Source organism: Danio aesculapii, chromosome 7 (assembly GCF_903798145.1).
Source record: "Danio aesculapii chromosome 7, fDanAes4.1, whole genome shotgun sequence".
Taxonomy (NCBI): Eukaryota; Metazoa; Chordata; class Actinopteri; order Cypriniformes; family Danionidae; genus Danio; species Danio aesculapii.
The window spans coordinates 2,100,884-2,116,486 of NC_079441.1; the positions used below are offsets into that span (position 1 = coordinate 2,100,884).

The 15,603-nt window shown below is 45.3% G+C and overlaps 1 protein-coding gene across 3 annotated transcripts in view; it reads right to left on the reverse strand.

The window, feature by feature from the left end:
- Window positions 1-15,603, reverse strand: part of si:cabz01007794.1 (uncharacterized) — a 40,816-nt gene that overhangs the window by 10,477 nt on the left and 14,736 nt on the right. Inside the window, exons 1-5 of one of the 3 annotated variants that reach the window (XM_056460865.1) lie at window positions 7,393-7,480; window positions 7,172-7,270; window positions 3,898-4,054; window positions 3,170-3,819; window positions 938-1,135 (exon numbers count right to left, since the gene is read on the reverse strand). In XM_056460865.1, the coding sequence (XP_056316840.1) occupies window positions 938-1,135; window positions 3,170-3,819; window positions 3,898-4,054; window positions 7,172-7,204 (1,038 nt within the window). In that variant the 5' untranslated portion in view covers window positions 7,205-7,270; window positions 7,393-7,480. Of the gene's footprint in view, window positions 1-937; window positions 1,136-3,169; window positions 3,820-3,897; window positions 4,055-5,818; window positions 5,867-7,171; window positions 7,271-7,392; window positions 7,587-7,973; window positions 9,598-15,603 lie in introns of those variants that run through there. The other 2 variants (XR_008838055.1, XR_008838056.1) reach the window with 2 other exon arrangements.

A 15,603-nucleotide genomic window follows, 5' to 3' on the forward strand; every position in this document is an offset into this window, starting at 1 on the left:
AGCGCTTCACAATCTCTCCACACCACCACCAATGTGCAGCTCCACTTGGATGATGTGACGGCAGCCACAGGACAATGGCTCCAGTGCAATTACCACACACCAGCTATAGGTGGAGGCCATGATAGGTATGGGCTGATGGAAGGAATTTGGCCAGGACACCGGGGTTACGTCCCTACTCTTTACCAGAAGGGCCATGGAATTTTTAATGACCACAAATAATAAAAATAATAATAATTTCTTACAATTATATAGCGCTTTTCTAGACACTGAAAGCGCTTTACACAACAGGGGGAATCTCCTCATCCACCACCAGTGTGCAGCATCCACCTGAATAACACCACACACCAGCTGATTGGTGGAGAGGAGACAGAGTGATGAAGCCAATTATGGTATGCGGATGGTTAGGAGGCCATGATAGACAGAGGCCAGTGGGTAAATTTGGCCAGGATGCCAGGGTTAAACCCCTACTCTTTTTCGAAGGACATCCTGGGATTTTTAATGACCACAGAGAGTCAGGACCTCGGTTTAACATCTTTACTGAAAGACAGAGTGCACTGAGCAGTATAGAGTCCCCTTCACTATACTGGGGCTTTAGGACCCACACAGACCACAGGTTAAGCGCCCCCTGCTGGCCTCACTAACACCCCTTCCAACAGCAACCTAGCTTTCCCATGTGGATTCCCATCCAGGTACTGACCAGGCGCAGCCCTGCTCAGCTTCAGTGGGCGAATATGTAAGAGTTGCAGAGAGCTAGCTACTGGATAAAGAGTCAGGACCTCGGTTTAACATCACATCCCACAGACGAAAACTTGATGAAATATTTTAATGAATGATTAAATACCGTAATAAACGCATTACTAAATGTTTGTTCGCGTTAGTACTTTAACTAACATTAACTAACAGACCATTATAGAAGTAAATGTGATCTTTTTCAGACCTGCTGGTTGTTGCTTGAGAGTCCGACTGCGATATAACCACTGGAGGCGCCACTGAGCTCGAAGGTGAGATTGTTTGTGTTGTTGCTCACTGGTCTTGTAGAGACAAAATAACATCCGTTGGAGTTAGACGGATCACAGTTAGCTGGAGTGGAAAAACAGGCTCTGTCCTTCATACAGCTGCTCCTGTTGATGGTTCCCTGCAATAGCACAGAGAATATAAGCCCCCAAATGACCAATACATCCTAATGGAAGATGGCCCAAAACACTCTAGAAACATTTAAATGCAGTTTTAATGGATCAAATTTGAATGTTTGTAGTGGTTTTGGTGGTATTTGTAGTGTAAACTAAGATTCTCTCCTGTGATAGTATTGTTGTTTTTCTAACAAAGACCTGCTTGCACGACAAACACTGAAAATTGAGCCAAACACTGAAAATTGTGTATGTGTTTTGCCTGTTTGTTTACACAGCAATGACATTTTAGTGACTGAATGTCTTTGAAAATCATAAATGATATATTATAAATTGATCACTGAAAATGATATAGTACATGTTAAGGAAACCGTGGATTAAAGGCAGGTGCACAAAAATGGCAGAATGTGCGCTAGTGTTGTTGTTGCTCATGTTAATGCTAACACTACATCAGCAAAGTGGGGATTACCTTCACATTACAACCAAGAGCGAAGCTGCATCTTACACACACGGCAAACTCTACATACACCAGCACCGAGTGTACTTCCCTATACAGTAGGTACTGTTTAATTAGACATTTCACATCGCCACTTTCCCTACAGGTACTGTTTAACACATTAACAAGGTGACATTTTGAAAATGTTCCAGTGTAAATGTGAAACTTTTTTTAAAAAGCTAAAGAGAAAAACATTGTTGTCATGTAAACATAGCCTTAAGCCTTTAAGCCTTAGGTCATGTCCACACGTACACAGGTATTTTTGTAAAGTTTTCTCCGCTTTTGTTTGTTAAAAAAATCTTTGGACATGCCAAACCAGCCAAATCTGAGACTATGGTCATAAGCAAAAAACATGTCCAACACTCAATAAAGCTGGACAACATTGTCTTGAAGCAATTGGCAGAGCTCAAATATCTTGGAACAGTGTTAAGTAAGGATGAGAAACTCGATCAGGAGCGCAACATGAGGGTCACCACATTTGGCAGTTCATATCACACTTTAAACAGAGCCTTTCTAGGAAAGAGAGAAATCTCCACCAGAACAAAGCTAGCTGTTTTTAACTCCACCTATGTGCTATGGGTGTGAGTCTTGGGCACTTACTAGCAGCAGGAACAAAAGATTGCAGGCAATAGAGATGCAGTACCTTAGACGAGTCATTGCCAAAACTCGTAGAGACCAAGTAAGCAACTAGACCATCAGGACAAACCTGAACCACTGACTGAAATAATAAGATGAGGTGGTTCGGTCATATCAGGATGAAAAACCACAGGGTTTCAAAGCAGATGCCAGAGACAAGAACCGAAGGAAGACGTCTAAGAGGCAGGCCTCGAATGAAATGGTTGGACTCACTTAACCCAGCATTCCAAAAGAGAGGAGTAGATCCAAACTGCGCCAGAACAGTGGCTGCAGATAGGAAAAGGTGGCCAAAGCTTTGTTTAGCCTCTACACCGCAAGGTAGAAGATGCCAGGAATCAGTAAGTAAGCAAGCAAACCAACAGGTGGAGGAAAATAGTTCACACCACACAGGAAATTAAGTATATTTCACGAGTAAGTCAATGCAAAAGTGAGAACAGAGTAGGGATCCCACAGTTGAACAATGGGAATATGCAATACATTAGCAGTGAATGTGAAGAATTTTGCCTTATTCACATCTACCGTGTGTTGGCCAATTAGAAAGGAGAAAACAGCGCACGCTAATGTCATGAAGTGAAAACTCCGGTTGTAGTGTCAACACGACCACACTGTACCCAGAGTTTTGGAAGATCTTTACCCTGGCCAGAGTTTTCAGAAAGTTGCGGTTTTAGCTTCATTTGCGGTTTCATTTTCATGTGAACAAACAGCCAAACCGCGGTTTTGAAAATACCCATGTTTATGTGGACAGGGCCTTAAACTTAGAGCCACAGTTCCCACTAAGCTCCAACACACTTGCTTCTAGGTTTCAATCAATCCGAAAGGATTTAGGTTAATTTAAAAAAGATTGAAGCCCTCAGGACTGGAGGCCATCCTAATCTGGAAAACAACAAGCTCATGGTTAGTTCACACTTACGTTTGTTGTAGCGGTGTTTGCTGTACCACTGTTAGAGCTCTGAGTGCTGTTTGAAGCAGTGGCACTTGATGATGTAGTTGTGTTTGATGAAGCAGTGGCATTTGATGCTGTAGTGCTGTTTGAAGCTGTTGTATTTGATGATGCATTGCTGGTTGATGCTGTTGTGTTTGATGATGCAGTGGCATTTGAAGATGCATTGGCATTTGAAGCTGTTGTATTTGATGATGCATTGGTGTTTGATGCTGTTGTGTTTGATGATGCAGTGGCATTTGAAGATGTATTGGCATTTGATGATGTTGTGTTTGAAGATGCATTGGCATTTGATGATGTTGTGTTTGAAGATGCATTGGCATTTGATGATGTTGTGTTTGAAGATGCATTGGCATTTGATGATGTTGTGTTTGATGCTGCAGTGGGGTTTGATGCTGTTGTGTTGGATGCTGCAATGGCGTTTGATGCTGTTGTATTTGATGAAGCAGTGGAAACTGATGCAGTTGGATTTGATGCTGTAGTGTTTGGGGCTCCAGTGGTGGTCGATGTGGTATTTGATGCAGTCACGTTTGATATCACTGAAGCATCTGTGCTGTTAGGGTTGCTTAAGTTCACCGTTCCATTTGTGGCCAATTCAGTAACTGGAGCACCCAGAGTACCTACAAACAGGATAAAGAATTGTTAAATCTGCTGAAACGAAACAAATTTGTCTGTTATTGATGTATGTGTGCACTCACCGTTTGAGATGCTGCCCGTCACAACGGATACAACAGGGTCTGTGGTTGTAGGTGTGTTTGCTGCACGGGCAACCCTGCTGCTGGTCAGACCTGCTGCGGTGAAAATGCACTGAATCTTTTTTCCAATCACTGAGCCACTGAAACTTCCAGGAACAAACTGCAACATGATATAAGTGATGTTGGTAGATGCTATACTGCAAAGAACAACATCTAAGGTTGAATATACAGTGCTGTGAGGCAGCAAAATTGAATTTGCTCTTAAACATTAGTGCATTATGCTACATACTCCAAAAGAAGCAATCTATTGAGAGCTGTATGCATTATAGTAGAATTGGACAGTCCTAAATGCATTCTCTGCTTTTATACACGGTAACACTTAATTTTGATGGTCCATTTGAATATTAGTAGGCTGTCTGCTTAATATCTGCCGGTACTGCTCCTTCAACATAAGACACTTTGCAAGTACATGTCAACTTATACTAACCCCAAACCTAACAGTCTACTTATAATCTAATGAGAATTCAAGAATTCACACTTAGCTCATGATTTATACAATCGCTTGTTTGGCATGCTGTCCCGGGAGAGAGCCCTGAGCTAAAGGGATCCTTTGACCCAGAGCCCTTTCGCAGGGTGAGGGGAGATTGAGCTCAGAGCAATCTCAAAACTAAGGTGAGTTTCTTAAGAATAAGACATTAGAAAAAAGATTTAGGCTTATTTTATCTATATGTAGCAGAGTGGTAAGTTGGGAAAAGTAATACTGAATTAAAGCGGACTACGCCACCCTGATCACAGGGAATTTGACACAAGTTCTTGGTGTAAGGAACAGGCATGAGACATGAATACCAAAAATACAAAACTTTATTTTCCTTAATCCAATATAAAAATCTCTTGGAAACGCAGTCTCCAATAATAGCAGCAGCCACAAACCAGACAATAGACAAAGGGAGTTAGAGGCTTACCAGTGGCAGGTAAACTAGTCACATAGCACCAACTCCACAAAAATGCAAATGAGCTTACCGCAAGTGCACCACACACACACACACACACACACACGCACACACGCACACACACACTGTCGTATCCCACCACCGCACACGAGGGACAACTAGTGGCCTGCCTGGAAGCCTCGACTCCTACAAAACAAAAAAAACAATTATACACGATCACAATCTCCCACAAAATGCAGCAATCCCCAACAAATATATTCATAAAAATATCTCCTTACAGAGGAGAAAACTCAATAATAATAATAATAATAATAATAATAATAATAATAATCAACAATTTGAACTTAAGCAAAAGAATAAACCTCCCGCAGGAAGTACAAATAAAACAAAACTATAGATTAGACACAAATGATGAAAAACAAACACCAAAAGACACACTGTATTAGCTGCTACACCCATATGGGTACCCAATTTACTGAATCTGTGTGTAAAGTTTCAATGAAGGCAAATAGCGCCAGTGATTTACAGCGCAGTCGTTGGAATCTTCATGTTAAAGTTCACACATTAACCTGGTATCAGAGAAAGCACGCATCAAAATAGTCAACAGACTTTAAAAGCAGCATAATCAAAAGCAGCAGTATCACAATTGTTGCTCCATCAGTCCGCCCACACTCAGTTATCCTTCCTAAAAAAGGATAAGATGTTAAACGTTGATAAAAAGCGATCGGCACACAATTATTTAAAATCGTACATACCTTTAGCTTGCGAACCACTGTGTAAACATACACCCACGGACGCATTGAGTACAATAAGCCCAGGAATAAAAAGCGATCCTGCCGGGGAGACAGTGACAACAACAGGCTACAGCCAATCTTCTCCCCAGACGCTAGGAAGTTAAATACAGCCAGTTAAGAACAGCTACATAACCAGATGCTAAAGGGAAACACAAAAATCGCTACCTGCAGGAACGGAAGGGGCAGAGGCGGAACCAGCGGGACTCCGGTAGTGACGCACAAGCGGTGCTTCAATACACACACACACACACCCAAATCCTCCCTTATATACACACCCAAGAGTTATATGATTGGATAATAGAAAAAAACGCGATGACACCAGGTGAGCCCACTACGTGAAGTTTAGTTATAAACAAATTTCGAGAGGATTATCCGCATTATCCAATTCTCAATGCACCAATCAGACGACTCCTAAGCTACTACAAATACCCTGGGTTACGTACCACCGCTATCTTCGTTTTGAAGAATCCCCCCATCCACCTCTAGTCCTCCTTCTTCCTAGATGGGTGACATGGTGGCCCAGTGCTTAGCACTGTTGCCTCACAGCAAGAATGTCTCTGGTTCTAGGCTTTACAAAACCAGCAGACGTTTCTGTGCGGAGTTTGCATTTTCTCCCCGTGCTCACGAGGGTTTCCCGGTTTCCTCCCACCGTCCAAAAAACATGCAACATAAGTTAATTGACTAATCCAAACCGGCACTATAGACATGCTCCTAGTAAATGGTTATCTCTCAAGAGCAATCACTGGCTGTTCTTGATTATTACAGCGGGGGAGTTCTCGAGATCTACCTGAGCTCAAACTCCCTTCTCGCCTTGCAATGGGAGGGAGCCCCGGGCTCGAGGATCTTATGAGCTCAGGGCTCTCTCCCGGGACAGCATGCCAAACAAGCTTATAATTAATCATCAGCTAAGTGTGAACTCTTGAAATATAATATAGAGCATATTTGGACAGTGGGAGGAAACCAGGGGACCCCGGGGGAAACCTACGCGGACACAAGGAGAACATGCAAACTCCCCACAGAAATACCAGATGGCCTAGCGAGGACGCCATTGGTATTCTTGCTGTGAGGCAGCAGGGGTAGTCACTGGGTCACCCTGTCGCCTATTCTGGATAAAGTTGGAAGAAGGGAAGGAGGGGGTTCCTTCCAGACTAAGATAGTTGTAGAATGTAAATGAGGATTTATAGTGACTTGGGATCCTTTGATTGGAGGCTTGTGATTAGCTAAAGTGGGCCAGCTGGGTCAATCATGAGCACGTGCTCCTCTCGAAATTAGTTTAATATTAAACTTCATTTAGTTGGCACAGTAGATGCAATGTAACTTAAATTCAACAAACGGACCATCAAAATAAAGTGTGACCTTATATACTACCTTATTGTATGTTTGTTTGTTTGTTTACACATTATTGTCTTGGACTCTAGGCTCACATTTGCATACCCCAAATAGATAATTTGTATTAGTTACAGTTGTCCCTTTTGCTAACAATGTCATTGTATTTTCTTAAATTAAAATGACGTCTGAAAAAAAGTGCCTTACTGTGTTATCCTGAGTCAGTATTTGGTTGTTCATTGTGGAACGGATTAGCTTCAGTAAACCATTAAAGTTGGCGCAGGAATAGACTGTGGCACCTTGACCCTGAGGATGTGAACAGTAACCAGAGAAACAATAAGTGACGTTTAAAAATATGATGGTTAAGTATTAAAGTGTCTTGACAGAAACATATGATTAATAACATGGTTAATAAACTGATCTCTTACGCTGTTGTCGGGGGCAAGGGCAGCTCCGATGTAACCAGCTGTCTCACCACTGAGCTCAAAGGTAAATTATTTGTACTTCCGCTCACCGCTCTTGTAGACATGAAATAACAGGTACTCTGTGCACCGGGATTACAGGTAGGTGGAGCAGAGAAACAAGCCCTATCCACTCTACAGTTATCCCTGTTGGTGATTCCCTGAAATTAAATAAAAAAGCATAAGAAGCATCACAATCACATACCTATGCACTATTCAATGGCATTTTGTAATATAAGTAGTGTAAGTAGTGCGTTTACACCAAAATAAATAAATGCACTTGAAATAACTTAATGATGCACTTCTTCAACCACTACACAGAAGTGTGGAATGTTGGTACTCCATGTCAGTTCGGTCATTTGTTTCCTTAATTTGACAACTATTAAACATTGACTATGAAACAGCTTGAATTTCAAAAAAACATCAGTGTTCCATTTGGAATGGGACTAAACTCATACACTACATATTTGAGTGCATAGCGTATACTGTGTCATTTGGGACACAGTCAAGACTGTTATTTCCATTTTTATAGAAGGAAAAGAGCTTACTTGTGATGGGATATTATTGTTGCCATTGGAATTAGATCCTGATGATGTGAGAATGTTTGTCACAGTGACGGGAACCTTCTGGGTGGGCATTGTGGTTATATTGGGAAGAAGTGTCTGGGGCAGGTTGGTGGTTATGTTAGGGGGAAGTGTCTGGGTCTGCTTGGTGGTAATGTTGGGGGGAAGTGTCTGGGTCTGGTTGGTGACTATGATGGGGGGAAGTATTTGGGTCTGGTTGGTGGTTATGTTGGTAGGGCGTGTGTTTGTGGTTATGTTGGGGGGAAATGTCTGGGTCTGGTTGGTGGTTATGTTGGTAGGGCGTGTGTTTGTGGTTATGTTGGGGGGAGGTGTCTGGGTCTGGTTGGTGGTTATGTTGGGGGGAGGTGTCTGAGTCTGATTGTTGGTTATGTTGGGAGGGCGTATGTTGGTGGTTATGTTGGGGGGAAGTGTCTGGGTCTGGTTGGTGGTTATGTTGGTAGGGCGTGTGTTTGTGGTTATGTTGGGGGGAAATGTCTGGGTCTGGTTGGTGGTTATGTTGGGGGGAAGTGTCTGAGTCTGATTGTTGGTTATGTTGGGAGGGCGTATGTTGGTGGTTAAGTTAGGGGGAGGTGTCTGGGTCTGGTTGGTGGTTATGTTGGTAGGGCGTGTGTTTGTGGTTAAGTTAGGGGGAGGTGTCTGGGTCTGGTTGGTGGTTATGTTGGGGGGAGGTGTCTGGGTCTGGTTGGTGGTTATGATGGTAGGGCGTGTGTTTGTGGTTAAGTTAGGGGGAGGTGTCTGGGTCTGGTTGGTGGTTATGTTGGGGGGAGGTGTCTGAGTCTGATTGTTGGTTATGTTGGGAGGGCGTATGTTGGTTGTTAAGTTGGGGGGAGGTGTCTGGGTCTGGTTGGTGGCTATGATGGGGGGAAGTGTCTGGGTCTGGTTGGTGGTTATGTTGGTAGGGCGTGTGTTTGTGGTTAAGTTAGGGGGAGGTGTCTGGGTCTGGTTGGTGGTTATGTTGGGGGGAGGTGTCTGAGTCTGATTGTTGGTTATGTTGGGAGGGCGTATGTTGGTTGTTAAGTTGGGGGGAGTTGTCTGGGTCTGGTTGGTGGTTATGTTGGGAGAAAGAGTCTGGGGTTGGTTGGTGGTTATGTTGGCAGGGCGTATGTTGGTTGTTACATTGGGGGGAAGTGTCTGGGTCTGGTTGGTGGTTATATTAGGAGGAAGAGTCTGGGGCAGGTTGGTGGTTATATTGGGAGGAAAAGTCAGAGGCAGGCTGGTGGTTATGTTAGAGGGACCCACCTGGTTCGGGTTGATAGTCATGTTGTTAGGTTGCGTCTGATTGTTAGCTTGCGTCTGACTCGGGTTTGTGGTCAAGTTGTTAGGTTGCGTCTGGTTGTTAGGTTGCGTCTGATTCGGGTTAGTGGTGAAGTTGTTAGGTTGCGTCTGGTTGTTAGGTTGCGTCTGGTTCAGGATGGTGGTCATGTTGTTAGGTTGTGTCTGGGTCAGATTTGTGGTCATGTTAGAAGAAATTGAGCTGTTGGTTGCTGTTGAGTTCTGGACTCCAATCATCATAAATGCTATACCAAATATAGCAACATAGGTCCATTTATAGCTCTCCATTTATCTGTTTTAGCTCCGTTTTTGCAATCTGTAATGTAAAATGAAGATTTCAGTTTATATAATTAAAACAATTGTAAACCATTTTAAAAATAAAAAACCAATAATGTCACCTAAAAAAATATCTGAAAACACTATTTAATTGTATTTGATCATTACTGTGCTTTTGTGGCTGATTCACTGAGAGATTTTTTTTATCCGCAAGGAAAACATGTTTTATTAAGTATGTTTTATTAAGTAATGTTTTGTTTCATCCTGAGGGTTCATCCTGTTTTTGTTTCATCCTGAGGGTTCATCCTGTTTTGTTTCATCCTGAGGGTTCATTCTGAGGGTTTCTATATTTGTTGTAGGTGTGGCTGTAATTAGTGTGACACCGGGTAAAGCTTCCCACTGTGAGCCAGCGCTCAGTTGCGTGGTGTATGCAGGTGGAGAAGCAGGGGTAAAGGTTCGGCAGGGACTGGGTCTGGAAGTAAAAAAAAAAAAATAGGAGGCCTGGCTCCCCCCGGGGAGGCTAGCCCGCAGCTGCAAGAACCTCCGGAACCAGCTGTATTCTTCCTTGTTGAGAGACAACTGGGCCGCGCCGAAGGCTCTGTTTGTCTTATGCGTGGTGATCTGGAAAAACAGAGAGAAGATGAGTGAGTGCCCACCAATGGTGGCCCCCACCCGCAAAGTTCCACTTACATTAATGACATAGGCGGACTCGTCCGGACTTCTGGAGGCCTCTTTGACCTCCTGGATGGTCAGGTTCTGGAAAACCCCACAGCGATGGCCTGTGATGGAGGTCAGGTAGCTGGCCAGAAAACCATAGAAGCGCCACTGCTGCCTGGTGTCTGGGCTGAACTCGAGGCCGTCTGATGGAAGGCAGTTAGGGGTTAGACTTTTCCAACAAACCTTGTTACACCACCAATGGTTTAAACTTAGCGATAGCCGCTGGTGCCCCAAGGAAAAAAGATAATCTCTGCTCCGGGGCACCAGCAGTTCTCGGTCAAACGCTCTCCATTCGGGGGTTAAGGGGGGAGGGGGGGGGGTACGCTGATGTGGCTCGTTTGACCGAGAGCCGCTGGAAGAGGAAAGAGAGAAGGAGGCCGGCGGGGTTTCGGAGAGATAATCTAGGAACTGCGCGACGTTCTTCAAGTAGTGCTGCCTCGTGGGCTTGGCCATGCCCGTTTGGCCTAGCAGGGCAGACCAGGCTCGGATGCGTGCTGGCTGGTTGAGGAAGGACAAGGTTTCTGGGACCGCGTGGCCTTTCGCCATAAAGCCTAGGAAGGCCTTGACCCTCGCCAGTTTGGAGGCGACGTTGTTCCGCAGACTGGCGGTGGGCTCGCTCCCCAATTGGAAACCCTCGAACTCTTCCAAAAGCAAGTCTGCAGAACGGGGGCGAAAGTCAAAAGTCAACCTTGATGACATACCCCCACCAGAAAAGCCCAACAGAAAAGTGCCATAACCATACTCAACTCAAGACGCGGGTGTGGTCCGGGTACGGGTACTTTGTTGGATTGTAGGCTTCCACAGGCCCGGAGCCCGCTCGGAGACCTCGGGCCTCCCCTCGCCCGGGGGCCGCCCCTTGCCCGGGGGCCGGCCCTAGCCCGGGGGCCGCCCCTAGCCCGGGGGCCGGCCCTAGCCCGGGGGCCGCCCCTCACTCGGGGTCGGTGCCGGCGGTGCAGGACACGACCTTGCCCGCCTGCTCTTCCTCCCCTCTTCCCCCCTCCTCAACTCTCGATAGCGGCGGGTGAATTCGAGCTGGGTGGACCTCACCTTGTCCACCTGCTTGCGGAGCTCTGAGAGCTGGGCCTGTATGCGCTCCGTTGCAAGCCTGCAGCAGGGGTCGGCGCACGGACGCTCGGCTTCCGGGCCGTCTGGTTCCCGTTCCTCTTCGGAGGACGACGCCAGCTGACCAAGACCAAGGCTGGAGGGAGAGAGACCCACACACGCTGCATGGAGCGGTTTAAAAGATGGCGGACGAGGCGTCCACTTCTGCATCATTGACGCTGGTGACCCCTCCCCCTCTTAAAGGGGAAGACCGGTACCTACGAGATCTCTTTGGTCCAACGTATATTTGGAAGCAGTTTATACGACTTTTGGTGGGATTTTTCTCCCGGGAACAACGCACCGTTTCAGACAGCCTTACTGTGTCAGCAGCGGGGACATTTTTTCTGCGCTGCTTTTTGATTCCCTTTTCCCACACAAAAGGATGGCATGAGCCCCGCCGAACACGCACCGTTTTGGGCAGCTTGGACTGCGCCAGCCGCAGGGGCTTTTTGCATAAGCTTTTTAAGTTCCCTTTTCTGCCCCTACAAAGGGATGGCATGAGCCCTGCCAAACACGCACCGTTTTGGGCAGCTTGGACTGCGCCAGTCGCAGGGGCTTTTTGCATAACCTTTTTAGTTCCCTTTTCTGCCCCCACAAAGGGATGGCATGAGCCCCGCGGAACATGCACCGTTTTGGGCAGCTTGAACTGCACCAGCCGTGGGGGCTTTATACACAGCTTTTTCCCACTTTCAAAGCGGTTCCATAGAACCCCATCGAACCCACACTTTTCTAGGCTCACTGCATCATGAACCGCAACCATCAAAAAGGAGGGGGCCAGACCGTGAGCCTGGACACCACTGACCCCGGATTGTTTCACCTCGCCGGAGAATACTAGCGGCCACTCTCCGCCACCACCACCCACCCTCACACACCTCCTGGGGAGAGGGGGAGGCGGCTGGTGGGGCAACGGGGACCGCCGAGGGCCGGCAAGGATAAACCCGAAGGGGTGGGTGGGCTTGCGGATGGGCGGGAGACGCAGCACTGGTCACGCACACACAGGGGCTGGAGCCGGCACCAGTCCATATCCCACGTGGCTCCTGGGCTCAATTCACTACGCTGGAGACACTACCGAGCCCACCAACCATCCCTCTCTGAATGTATCAAACAAAACTCATGCACAGAAGACAGCATGAGCATTTATAGCAAATGAACTAATGTAAATGTTATCCCGCCTGCTTTTTGAGCGCTGACAGACGAGGTCTTACACCCCTTTGATTGGTTATTGTCTTCACCTTCTCAACAGTAAGGGCTGCTATCTGCTTTAGAAATGAAAGCGCTGTTCACTGATGGCGGGAAGAACAGCCGCAGTTACAGTCTATGTGTATAATACGCAGTTATCACAGGTAATCCATAATAGACACAGTGGAGAAAACTTGCACACAGTGGAGAAAACTTGCACCTCAGACACGCTCGAGTCTGGATTCACAAGTATCTCTTTAACAGCCAAGAGGAGAGGAAAAGTTACCTCACAAACAGGCCAGCGGGTCAAATGTCCAAAGTGAGAGAGTCAGAGATGGAACATTTCTCCGTAGCAGTGAAATAGCGGCTTGTGTGCTGTGCCGCCTTCACTCACTTTCGCGCCTCCGTCCTTCGCCATAGTATTGGGACATCGCGCATAGGAGATAAATGACGTCAGTACGTAATAACCGATTAAGATATATTACTGAACCGATATCGGTCATTTTGACACCCCTAGTAACGAGTAACAATGCAGCTTATAAAAAATCTATCGGAGTAAAAGTATTAAACTCATCGAAAATATGTACTTAAGTAAAAGTGGAAGTAGGAGAAAAAAACAATACTCCAGTAAAGTACAGATACTGCCTTTTAGTACTTAAGTACAGTAGTGAAGTAGTTCTACTTCGTTACTATACATCTCTGCCCACCTTATTATCATGGTGATGGTATGGATAAGGGTTCTATAATAGAGTGGGAAGAACTGATGAGGGTTTAAATTAACAAAAGAGAAGTAGTGGACACTGAAAGGGTCGAAGAAGTGACAAACAGGCTAATGGGGAGGTCTAGGGACATCATAAAGGTCTGGCTGAGTAACAAAACCGTTACTCCAACGGTAGATTCAGTTTTCACAATATGAAGACACCATTTCAGTGATCGCAGTAGCTCAGGGATGCCTTTGGCTGATTTTTACTCTGTGACACCTTACTCCAATCTAGTCCATTAGATTATTGGATAAGGTTGAACAAAGTGGCTGAGGTGGTTGAACATTGCCTTAGATAGAAGGGCAAAACTTTAGGTAATCGTAGTAGAGAATTGGCTGTAATGTTTATTCGACACTGCCCAGACAAGGAACTGTCCCTAGTGTTCAAAAGCAAATCTGCACAGTCATGGACTGCTTCCGAGATTCAAGAGAGACTAGACGAGATGCTGAGGGAACAGAAAGCAACAGGGCGAGTTACATGTCAACTTACTGCAAAAATTCTTGAACCTGCTGATAATTTGACAATCTTTGCTTTAAGTGTTTTTCTTCTGGACACATGAGCTTCAATTGTGAGAAAACTGTGCCCAGGGAAGGGGCTGGCAGGCGAGTAGATGGCAAATTTCAGGGAAACTAGTGAGCTTCCGTTGTGGTGAGGATGATGTGAGGCCGAGTAAAAGTCCCTCCTTGAACTCTGATATTGAATCCGTATTTTCGTTTTGTTGTGAGAATGTAGGCAGAGACAAAACTGTGAGTTTTCAAAATACTGTTCAATTGCTGCAGAATGACAGTCTGTTTTACACAAGTGTTTTAGTACAGGACAAAGTTCATCTGAGGGCAATACTAGATAGTGGTTTCATGGCAACAACCTTGAGTGCCGATGTGGTACCTCAGCTAGTAGAAACCGGGATATTGAACCAAGAGTTGGTTTCCACGTAAAACATTGTTCTGGTAGGATGTGGAGGGAAACAGACTAGTCCTGAAGGTATGTGTGATCTGAAACTTGAGGTATATGGAACAGTTTTAGTGTGCCTGTTCTTGTTGTAAGAGGACAGGCAGACCAATTGATCATTGGTACTAACGTACTGAATCCATTGATCAGAGAAATGAAATCAAATGAGGGTTTCTGGAGAGTTTTGGATAAACCAGATCAGTTAAGTCAGAATGAAAACCGGCAATTTTTACAGATGCTGTCAAGTTTTGAGCGATGGAGAGGGAGCTCAATCCCTGACAGGGTGGGCACTCTGAAGACCAAGTCCATGGTAGTTTTACAACCTATGAGTGAACACATTGTCTGGGGTCGGTTACCTCCAAATCTGAAGTTGTCAGTGGAAAGTACAGTAGTAATTGAGCCGAGTATGTCTCGTTGTGTCCAAAGAAACATTCTCATGGGTAGAGTAATATCACCTTTGTGGGGTGATGGTTGGCTACCGGTGAAAATGATAAATCCGACAAGTTCGGAAATTGTATTGCACAAAAATGCCAAAGTGGCTGATGTTTACCCATGCATTGTTATGGAATATTTCGACCAGGTGCAAACACTTTTCCCGAATGTTGCCACATGCAGCGTTAGTTCATGTGGTAGCCTGTCTGCGAAAAGCACAGTACCTGAAACTAAGGTAGTCAATGACTCATTTGAATGCTCTGGGTCTCGATTAATTAAGTGTTGCTGATTGTGAGGTGTCCTTGTTCTGGAAAAACAAACTCATTAATTTAATCAAGAAATATGATAATGTTTTCTCTAGACATTCGTTGGATTGCGGCGAGGCAAAGGGATTCTGCCATCGATTTTGGCTGGTCGATGACACCCTTTCGCTTACCTTATCGCAGACTCTCACCGGCGCATTATCACAAACTGAGGGAGACACTAGATGAGATGGAACAGAAAGAGATAATCAGGAAATCATCAAGTGAGTTTGCGTCACCAGTAGTATTAGTCTTGAAGAAAAATGGAGACTTGCGGCTGTGCACTGACTTTCGGTGGTGAATGCTTGCACGGTGAAGGATGCCCATCCTCTTCCTCACCAAGCAAATATTCTTGCAGCACTGGGGTGAAATGCACTGTTTAGTACCATGGATTTAACATCCAGGTACTATAACATTCCTTTACATGAGGACGATAAAAAGTTTACAGATTTTTGTTCTCCCCTTGGACTGCACGAATATAATCGATTACCGCAAGGCCTTTGCAACAGCCTGGTAACCTTCATGAGAATGATGCTAACTATTTTCGGTGACCAAAATTTCATGAGTCTACTATGCTATCTACATGACCAGTTGGTTTTCAGGAAG